This window comes from Mobula hypostoma, chromosome 8, assembly GCF_963921235.1.
Source record: "Mobula hypostoma chromosome 8, sMobHyp1.1, whole genome shotgun sequence".
Lineage (NCBI taxonomy): Eukaryota > Metazoa > Chordata > Chondrichthyes > Myliobatiformes > Myliobatidae > Mobula > Mobula hypostoma.
Genome location: NC_086104.1, coordinates 4076411 through 4087888, shown reverse-complemented (window position 1 = coordinate 4087888; position 11478 = coordinate 4076411). Strand labels below are relative to the sequence as shown.

Sequence of the window (11478 nt, the reverse complement as noted above, 5' to 3'; positions counted from 1 at the left end):
CCCGATGATCTAAAAATCTAAAACCCTGTTCCCTGCACCAACTCCTCAGCCACACATTCAACTGCCATCTCCTCCAATTCTTACCATCTCTGTCACGTAGCACTGGCAGCAATCCAGAGAACACCACCCTTGAGGTCCTGTTCTTCAGCCTTCTACCTAGTTCCCGAAACTCACACTTCAGGACCTCATCCCTCTTCCTGCTTACGTCTTTGGTCCCAACATGTATCACGACTTCTGGTTGCTTTCCCTCTTGTACCAGGATGTCGTGCACCCGGTCAGAGACATCCCGGACCCTGGCACCCGGGAGGCAACAAACCATGTGGGTGTCCTTCTCATGTCCACAAAATCTCCTGTCTGCTCTCCTGACTATAGAGTCTCCAATGACAACAGCTCTCCTCTTCTCCGTCCCACCCTTCACCACAGGGTCAGACTCAGTGCCGGAGGCCCTGCCACCGTGGCTCACACCTGGTCGGTCGTCCCCGCCAACAGTATCCAGGACGGTAAACTTATTATTCAGGGGAATGGCTACAGGGGTGCTCTCACTACCTGTCTGCTCACCTTCGCTTTCCCCCCTCTGACCGTCACCCAACGACCTGCTTCCGACAGCCTAGGTGTGACTACCTCCCTGTAGCTCTCATCTATGACTGCCTCACTCTCCCTTATCTCAAACAATAATGAGGTGGCCTACAGGGAAGAAGTCATCTCTCTGACACAGTGATGTCAAGAAAACAACCTTCCCCTCAATGTCGCAAAAACAAAGGAACTGGTTCTGGACTACAGGAGGAATGGAGGTGGGCTAACCCCTATTGACATCAATGAATCTGGGGTTGAGAGGTTAAACAGCTTTAAGTTCCTCGGCATCTACATCACTGAGGACCTCATGTGATCTGTCCACACCGGCTGTGTGGTGAAAAATGTACAACAGCTCCTCTTTCACTTCAGACAGTTGAGGAAGTTTGGTATGGGTCCCCAGATCCTAAGAACTTTCTTCAGGGGCACAATTGAGAGCATCCTGACTGGCTGCATCACTGCCTGGTATGGGAACTGTACTTTCCTCAATCTCAGGACTCTGCAGAGAGTGGTGCGGACAGCCCAGCGCATCCGTAGTTGTGAACTTCCCATGATTCAGGACATTTACAAAGACAGGTGTGTAAAAATGGGCCCATAGGATCATTGGGGACCCAAGTCATCCCAACCACAATCCATTCCAGTTGCTACCTTCCGGGAAGCAGTACCGCAGCATAAAAGCCAGGACCAACGGGCTCCGGGGCAGCTTCTTCCACCAGACCATCAGACTGATTAACTGATGCCGATCTGGATGTACTCTGCATTACATTGACTGTTCTATTTATTATAAAATATTATAAATTACTATGATTACACATTGAGGTGGAGATGTAATGTATTGATTTTTACTCCTCACGTATGTGAAAGATGTAAGTAATGAAGTCAATTCAATTCAATTTAACAGACTGTAATATGCCAAGATTGCATGGAGCTAACTGGACAGCTAAAAAGTGCTGGTGTTAGATGGCTAAGATGGGTCAATGTAAGGGAATGAGTATGTGCAGAGAAAATTCTAGTTTACAGTGTGGTGACCATATTACTTCTGAAAGATCTCTGTGGTCACATATTGGAAATGCGGGGATCGAACTTACTCCGGCTACATTTTAACTGGACAGGACACTGTCACCCTGGATTTGTGGTGCCTATGGTACATTATTCTCATGACCCAACCCCTCCTTACTCTCTCGCAGAAGAAAAAGGTGATTATGAGCACAGAGGAGTTCTGGATGATAGACTTCCCTTATTATGGGATAGGGAAAGCGGCACGGGAGCTGATTAATATGACCTCACCCTTGAAAAATTAGCTAAGGGCATTGCCTCAGCCTTGGAGGATACACAAAGGCAGATTAACTGCCTTTAACTTCTGAAGTAATAGCCATTCAGACTGTGGCCTTGCAAAACAGGATGGCTTCAGATTCTATTTTAGCTGTGAAAGGAGGAACGTGTGTCATTATAGGGCAAGAACATTGTGGCAATATTCCTGATGAAACTGAAAACAGAACCCACTGAGCCAACCAGTGCCAGAAAAGAGTGAAACAGATACATAAGATCAGATAAAACTTTATTTATCCTAAAGGCAATTATTGTTGCGAGATTGCTCAGTGAGAAACATATATATACCTTAAAATACAAAATGTAAGCATTGAAGTGTGAAAAAGAATACAAAACGTGCATTAAACAGTAATAGTGCAAAATACAGATGTGCAATGAAGCTATGTACTTATATCATATGGAGTTCAACCCGGAGAAGTGTGAGGTGGTACACTTTGGAAGGACAAACTCCAAGACAGAGTACAAAGTAAATGGCAGGATGCTTGGTAGTGTGGAGGAGCAGAGGGATCTCGGGGTACATGTCCACAGATCCCTGAAAGTTGCCTCACAGTTAGATAGGGTAGTTAAGAAAGCTTATGGGGTGTTAGCTTTCATAAGTCGAGGGATAGAGTTTAAGAGTCGCGATGTAATGATGCAGCTCTATAAAACTCTGGTTAGGCCACACCTGGAGTACTGTGTCCAGTTCTGGTCACCTCACTATAGGAAGGATGTGGAAGCTTTGGAAAGGGTACAGAGGAGATTTACCAGGATGCTGCCTGGTTTAGAGAGTATGCATTATGATCAGAGATTAAGGGAGCTAGGGCTTTACTCTTTGGAGAGAAGGAGGATGGGAGACATGATAGAGGTGTACAAGATAATAAGAGGAATAGATAGAGTGGATAGCCAGTGCCTCTTCCCCAGGGCACCACCGCTCAATACAAGAGGACATGGCTTTAAGGTAAAGGGTGGGAAGTTCATAGGAACATAGAAACATAGAAAATAGGTGCAGGAGTAGGCCATTCGGCCCTTCGAGCCTGCACCGCCATTTATTATGATCATGGCTGATCATCCAACTCAGAACCCAGCCTTCCCTCCATACCCCCTGACCCCTGTAGCCACAAGGGCCATATCTAACTTCCTTTTAAACATAGCTAATGAACTGGCCTCAACAGTTTGCTGTGGCAGAGAATTCCACAGATTCACCACTCTCTGTGTGAAGAAGTTTTTCCTAATCTCGGTCCTAAAAGGCTTCCCCTCTATCCTCAAACTGTGACCCCTCGTTCTGGACCTCCCCAACATCGGGAACAATCTTCCCGCATCTAGCCTGTCCAATCCCTTTAGGATCTTATACGTTTCAATCAGATCCCCCCTCAATCTTCTAAATTCCAACGAGTACAAGCCCAGTTCATCCAGTCTTTCTTCATATGAAAGACCTGCCATCCCAGGAATCAATCTGGTGAACCTTCTTTGTACTCCCTCTATGGCAAAGATGTCTTTCCTCAGATTAGGGGACCAAAACTGCACACAATACTCCAGGTGTGGTCTCACCAAGGCCTTGTACAACTGCAGTAGTACCTCCCTGCTCCTGTACTCGAATCCTCTCGCTATAAATGCCAGCATACCGTTCGCCTTTTTCACCGCCTGCTGTACCTGCATGCCCACTTTCAATGACTGGTGTATAATGACACCCAGGTCTCGTTGCACCTCCCCTTTTCCTAATCGGCCACCATTCAGATAATAATCTGTTTTCCTATTTTTGCCACCAAAGTGGATAAATTCACATTTATCCACATTAAATTGCATCTGCCATGAGTTTGCCCACTCACCCAACCTATCCAAGTCACCCTGCATCCTCTTAGCATCCTCCTCACTGCTAACACTGCCGCCCAGCTTCGTGTCATCCGCAAACTTGGAGATGCTGCATTTAATTCCCTCATCCAAGTCATTAATATATATTGTAAACAACTGGTCCCAGCACTGAGCCTTGCCGTACCCCACTAGTCACTAGTCAAGGGGGATATTAGAGGAAGGGTTTTTACTCAGAGAGTGGTTGGGGTGTGGAATGCACTGCCTGAGTCAGTGGTGGAGGCAGATACACTACTGAAGTTTAAGAATCTGCTAGACAGGTATATGGAGGAATCTAAGGTGGGGGGGAGGGGTTATATGGGAGGCAGGGTCTGAGGGTCGGCACAACATTGTGGGCTGAAGGGCCTGTAATGTGCTGTACTATTCTATGTTCTATCATTGTAGAGATAAGAGAATAATGCTTCTGAGGGCTGTGGGTCCCAGGGGAGCATCTTTGATAGTTGGTGCATTATGGAATTATTGTCACTATAATAATAATAATAATAATAATAATAATATGATTTGGCTATCTAATTCAATTGTGCAATCTAACCCTTTTCAACAAATCACCTCTTTTCTATGTACCGTCGAGTTAAGGGCAAAAGGTATGACCCAGAATACAATGAAGAAGACTGTTTAAAGATGTGGCGGCTACCCCCAGGTTATGAGGTCTCTTTTGCAGACACCGGTCTACGGTGGGGAGGGGGGTGTGGGAGAATTGTGGAAGAAAATTCTGAATAAAGGGTTAAAATGTCTGAGCTGTTAACCCCCTGCACCTTCCTTTAATTGGCAATATGCAGAATGCTGGCCAAAGTGCATAACACAGCACAGTAAACAAGATGGAGACAGGGAGGGTCACAGATTGTAGGAAGGACCCTGTCACCTGTTAATTTTCTGTCAATTAAAAAGTGTGCCTCGTTTTCCCTCACACAAAACAAATTACACTTTTGTATTTTAATGACTTACTGGATCTCAGGATTTCATGATCTTTCAATATATCATAAAAAATAGGGGAGGAGAAGATGGCGGCACGACGTAGCGGGCGCGGCCTCTCCGGTGAATGAAATCTGTAATCTGTCAAGTAAGGGACCGTGCACAATTCTGATTTGATGGAGACAGACGTGAGAATACGGAGGAACATCTGGAAAACTTCTGAAATACCCGCTTCGCTGTCGCTGCTACTGTGTGGTAACTGGAATCTCCAGAGCAGAAGGCCCCAAATCCTTGGCTTTGCTTGTTTTGGCGGCCGGGGATAAGTCGAAGGTGCTCGGTAGAGGATGGCGCTCAGGAGGCTGTATCGGAGGGGCTGGTCGGAGGCTCGAATTTTTCGGATGGACGGACTCCGTGTCGGCTGTGGTCGACTGCTTCCAAGGCATCGGCAGTTGTCGGTGCCTTGGAAACATAAAAACATAGAAACATAGAAAATAGGTGCAGGAGTAGGCTGTTCAGCCCTTCGAGCCTGCACCACCATTCAGTATGATCATGGCTGATCATCCAACTCAGAACCCTGTACCAGCCTTCCCTCCATACCCCCTGATCCCTTTAGCCACAAGGGCCATATCTAACTCCCTCTTAAATATAGCCAATGAACTGGCCTCAACTGTTTCCTGTGGCAGAGAATTCCACAGATTCACCACTCTCTGTGTGAAGAAGTTTTTCCTCATCTTGGTCCTAAAAGGCTTCCCCTTTATCCTCAAACTGTGACCCTTCGTTCTGGACTTCCCCAACATCGGGAACAATCTTCCTACATCCAGCCTGTCAAATCCCTTTAGGATTTTATACGTTTCACTCAGATCCCCCCTCAATCTTCTAAATTCCAGAGAGTATAAGCCTAGCCGCTCCAGTCTTTCATCATCTGAAAGTCCTGCCATCCCAGGAATCAATCTGGTGAACCTTCTTTGTACTCCCTCTTTGGCAAGAATGTCTTTCCTCAGATTAGGGGACCAAAACTTCACACAATACTCCAGGTATGGTCTCACCAAGGCCTTGTAGAACTGCAGTAGTACCTCCCTGCTCCTGTACTCGAATCCTCTTGCTATGAATGCCAGCATACCATTCGCCTTTTTCACCGCCTGCTGTACCTGCATGCCCATTTTCAATGACTGGTGTATAATGACACCCAGGTCTCGTTGCACCTCCCCTTTTCCTAATCGGCCACCATTCAGATAATAAAAACAACAGGAATTCAGCAGATGCTGGAAATTCAAGCAACATACATCAAAGTTGCTGGTGAACGCAGCAGGCCAAGCAGCATCTATAGGAAGAGGCGCAGTCGACGTTTCAGGCCGAGACCCTTCATCAGGACTAACTGAAGGAAGAGTGAGTAAGGGATTTGAAAGCTGGAGGGGGGGGAGGGGGAGATGCAAAATGATAGGAGAAGACAGGAGGGGGAGGGATAGAGCCGAGAGCTGGATAGGTGATAGGCAAAAGGGGATACGAGAGGATCATGGGACAGGAGGTCCAGGAAGAAAGACGGGGGGGGGGGTGACCCAGAGGATGGGCAAGAGGTATATTCAGAGGGACAGAGGGAGAAAAAGGAGAGTGAGAGAAAGAATCTGTGCATAAAAATGAGTAACAGATGGGGTACGAGGGGGAGGTGGGGCCTTAGCGGAAGTTAGAGAAGTCAATGTTCATGCCATCAGGTTGGAGGCTACCCAGACGGAATATAAGGTGTTGTTCCTCCAACCTGAGTGTGGCTTCATCTTTACAGTAGAGGAGGCCGTGGATAGACATGTCAGAATGGGAATGGGATGTGGAATTAAAATGTGTGGCCACTGGGAGATCCTGCTTTCTCTGGCGGACAGAGCGTAGATGTTCAGCAAAGCGGTCTCCCAGTCTGCGTCGAGTCTCACCAATATATAAAAGGCCACATCGGGAGCACCGGACGCAGTATATCACCCCAGTCGACTCACAGGTGAAGTGATGCCTCACCTGGAAGGACTGTTTGGGGCCCTGAATGGTGGTAAGGGAGGAAGTGTAAGGGCATGTGTAGCACTTGTTCCGCTTACACGGATAAGTGCCAGGAGGGAGATCAGTGGGGAGGGATGGGGGGGACGAATGGACAAGGGAGTTGCGTAGGGAGCGATCCCTGCGGAATGCAGAGGGGGGGGGAGGGAAAGATGTACTTAGTGGTGGGATCCCGTTGGAGGTGGCGGAAGTTACGGAGAATAATATGTTGGACCCGGAGGCTGGTGGGGTGGTAGGTGAGGACCAGGGGAACCCTATTCCTAGTGGGGTGGTGGGAGGATGGAGTGAGAGCAGATGTACGTGAAATGGGGGAGATGCGTTTAAGAGCAGAGTTGATAGTGGAGGAAGGGAAGCCCCTTTCTTTAAAAAATGAAGACATCTCCCTCGTCCTAGAATGAAAAGCCTCATCCTGAGAGCAGATGCGGCGGAGACGGAGGATGACAGCTTCGTGTCATCCGCAAACTTGGAGATGCTGCATTTAATTCCCTCATCCAAGTCATTAATATACATTGTAAACAACTGGGGTCCCAGTACTGAGCCTTGCGGTACCCCAGTTGTCACTGCCTGCCATTCTGAAAAGGTCCCGTTTATTCCCACTCTTTGCTTCCTGTCTGCTAACCAATTCCCTATCCACATCAATACCTTACCCCGAATACCGTGTGCTTTAAAGAGGTTTATGGCAGGGAGTTTCTCCATTTTGTCGCCTGCTATCGTGGACTCGGGAGTCGATTGGGACTTGAGATTTCTTTTTTACCGTGCCCATGGTCTGTTCTTTATCAAATTATGGTATTGTTTTGCATTGCTGTAACTGTATGTCATAATTATGTGGTTCTGTCAGTGTTAGTCTTTGCTTTGTCCTGTTTTCTGTGATATCTCTCCAGAGGAACATTGTATCATTTCTTTATGCATGTATGCATTTCTAAATGACAATAAAAGAGGACTGAGTGTTCTAATAAAGACTCATCATTTGGCCAGGGTTCTCAGCATGCTTACAATAGTCTATCTTAGTTTGAAGTATGTTCTGACAACCCATCTCTATGTGTTGTGGGCAGACAAGAGACCGTCTTTGGCATTTTCGTGGGAATGGATACAACGCACAGGAATGACTTTTTGAACTTTGATTGATGTAATTGACTTTCTGTGCGCAGATATAAAAAAGGCTGTGACTATTGTTCTTTGGAAGACTTGACAATCACACCGTTAGTGAGTCACTCTTCCTTGATTCATGAATGAGTTATTCTCTAGTCACTTCACAGTCCATGTCCAATTCATTAGTGACCAACTTTAATTGAAAATCCTCAGCAAATTAATTGCCCTAACAATCATGTTGTAGTTGATGGAAGTTGAGAAGGTGTGACGTTCTGGAGTCCCGTGTGCTGATAGTTACCAGCAAGAAGCACACACATATTTAATAACCTGCGGCTGCAGAACAATTACTTTTAGACACTAGTCACGTTTGATGACGGCATATTCGGTTGTTTCCTCGGTGACTTTTATTTTTGGAGCTGTCTTCTGCTGGAAGAACTGAATATCAGCGTAAAATATCTCTGATTCCTCTGACTGGAACAGAAAAACACAGACGTTTACAGTACTGAAACAAACCACTCACCCCCTGGTTTATATCTGACCCATCCCCACAGGACATTGACACCAGAGATACTGATGATGTAGTTAGTTTGAAGCAACACACACACACAATCCTGGAGGAATTCAGTAGATTAGGCAGCATCTAGAGAGGGGAATAAACTGGGAAGGAAGAGGGCAGAAGCCAGAATAAAAAGGGTAGAAGGGAGATGGAGGATCACAAGATGGCAGGTGACAGGTGAGTCCAGGTTAGGGGGGAGGGTGAGAGAGGTGGAGGTGGGGTTAAGGGATGATGTGAGAAGCTGGGAAGTGATAGGTGGAAGGGGAAAGGGCCTGAAGGTGAAGGAATCTGATAGGAAAGGACAGTAGACTGTGAATAAAGGCTGGGGAACCAGAGGGAGAAGGTGTAGGTGATGGGCAGATTATTATGCAATTCTACATTTCCAGGTCTCTTTGTTCTATTAGGACTTAATAAAGCAATCTCGAAGCAACAGGTTTTGGGCCTATTTCCTGGCTTCCAAAGGAACTTTGGGTTAAAACATTGGAATCCGACACCTCCCTTTCATCTCGTACAGTCGTCGAGTCGTACAGCAGGGAAATACGGCCATGCTGATCTTTTCCCGATCGACTGAATTCAATTGGTCCCCGTCTGTTCCACATCTCTCTCTACCTTATATATTTGAGTGCCTGTTTAAATGTCTCTAAAATTTATTGTATCTGACTCCAAAACTATCTCAGGCAGAGATTTATAGCTGTTAGCCAGATTTCTAAGTGTGCTAAATGCTCACATCTCATTTAAAGCCAGGTCCCAACCTGGGCAGCAGCATATCTGCGAAGAAGAAAGGCCTGGAAATCTACTTCCCTATCTTGCCACGAAAACTCTATGGACGAGTACACTATCCTTAGGGTTACCATGAGTCGTCGATGACAGCACTCAACAACGGCAACTTGCTGTAGAACATATATGTCATCATATACAACCCTGAGCTTCATTCTTTTGTGGGCATTCACAGAAAATACAAGGAAACAAAACAGAGTCAATGAAAGACCTCACCCGACAGGAGGGACAAGAACCAAGCTGCAGATTAGACCTTGAGGTGAAGAGTCCTCGAAAGTGAGTCCATAGCTTGTGGGAACAGTTCAGTGATGGGGCAAGTGAATTTATCCCCAGTGGTTCAAGTTCAGAAGTAGAAAGCCCAAAAGGTGAAGACCGAAGTCAATGACTACTGAGGTAGAGGCCCAAAGGTCGAGTCTGTGCATATGGCCCAGAGATGGGAAATTGAGAGTCCGGGACCAAGGACTGGAGGCCCACAGGCCGCCTTTCCTGGGGTTGTCAGCATGAGATTCCGGAGCCAATACTGGAGGCCCAGAGGTGGCCTATCCTGGGGTTGTTAGCCTGGGTATGTAAGGGGATGAGAGGGTGGAAAAGGGGCTTGTTTTGCTGTTGTCTTGTTGTTATTGTGTCATTCAGTGTCCTGTCTGACTGCATCACTATGTAGAACGGAAGCTGCCAGGCATCATGCCGCAAGGCCCTGCAGACGATAGTGAAAACTGCCAAGAGGATCACTGGGGTCTCCCTCCTCCCCTATTTGTGACATTTACCGGGCGTGTCGCAGACGAGGAGCCTGAAGCATTGTTGAGGATCCCCACCACCCATCCCACAATCTCTTTGACCCACTACAGTCAGGAAGGAGGGACAGGAGCATCAGGACTGGGACTGTCAGACTGGGTAACAGCTTCTTCCCTCAGGCTGTGAGACTAATGGATACCCTGTCACCACTGAGGTCTCATCACCAGGACAGTGTACTGTTTATTGTTTACCTGTGCTGTGCTCTACATGCATACAGAATGATATTTCATTAATGTATTGATGGTGATATTTGGTTTTATGTGCTGTGTGATACACGCATGTTCGAAGGAACATTGTTTCATTTGGTTGTATCCATGTACAGTCAGATGACAATGAACTTGAACTGAGTTCTGTTGAACGTTGTGGGCTGGTTGTGTTGGCGCCGAATACGTGGCGACACTTGCGAGCTGTCGCAGCACACCCTTGGGTGTGTTGGCTGTTAATGTACGTTTCGATGTATATTGATAAATAAATCTGAATGACATTTGCTGAATGTTTCCCTGCAAGGTTATACCTCAGAACAATTTACACGTGGAGTTTTTTTACAAAATTGAAATACGGTACAGAATAGGCCCCTCGACTGTGACACTCAGCAACCACCTATTTAACTCCAGCCCAATCACAGGACAATTTACAATGACCAATTAACCTATTAATTGGTACATCTTTGGACTGTGGGAGGAAACCAGAGCACCTGGGGAAACCCACAAGGTCATGGGGAGAACAGTCAAACTCCCACAGCGGTGGGAATTGAACCCAAGTCGCACGTACTGTAAAACGTTTTGCTAACCAGTACACTACCGTGCCGAGTTCAGTGTTCAAACCTGGTCTCTGTTTACAGAAGGATGGGAATAGTCCAGGAAAGGTTAACCAGGATAAAACTGGGAACGGGCATGCTGTCTCACCAGGAAAGGTGGGACTCACCAGGTGAGCTTCTGTTTTGAAGAGAGAAGGATTTTGACAGGCAAGATGTTCCTTTGAACATGACTCAAAATCTCACTGAACTGATCCCACAACATACAGACTCAAATTCAAGGACTCTCCAACTTATGTTCTGAATATTTCTTGCTTACTTATTATTAATATTATTATTATTATTTTATTTTTATCCCTCTCTTTTTGTATTTCCACTGTTTGTTGTCTTTTACACTTTGGTTGTTTGTCCAGCTTGTGAGCGGTTTGTCACTGATTCCACAGTGTTTCTTTGTATTTACTGTGAATGCCTGCAAGAAAATGAATCTCGGGATTGTTTTGGGGACTTGGATAATAAATTTACTTTAGCTTTGAAAGAGTATCCAGAATTAGCATCACTGGTTAAAAATAAGAGTCGTCCATTTTATTTGGAGAGAGGTGATTTTATTTTCTCTCTCTGATGGTTGAGTTTTTGGATCTCTCTTCCTGATAGGACACTGGAAGAAGAGCCTTTCGGTCTTTAAAAGAGAAAGAAATGGATTCCTGATAAGCAAAGGGAAGAAAAGTTACCGGAGGAGATGGGATTATGGAGCTGCAGTTACAATTGAACCACTGTGACCTTAATAAACAACAGGGCAGGTCTGAGGGTAAATTGTTAAACT

At 46.1% G+C, this 11478-nt stretch overlaps 1 protein-coding gene across 1 annotated transcript in view; it reads right to left on the bottom strand.

Moving 5' to 3' along the window:
- Positions 1–6949: 6949 nt before the first annotated feature.
- LOC134350035 (uncharacterized) overlaps positions 6950–11478 on the bottom strand; it is a 71455-nt gene continuing 66926 nt past the window's right edge. The window contains exon 10 of the mRNA XM_063054944.1: positions 6950–8250. Within this exon, the coding sequence (XP_062911014.1) occupies positions 8137–8250 (114 nt within the window). The 3' untranslated portion in view covers positions 6950–8136. The remainder of the gene's footprint in view (positions 8251–11478) is intronic.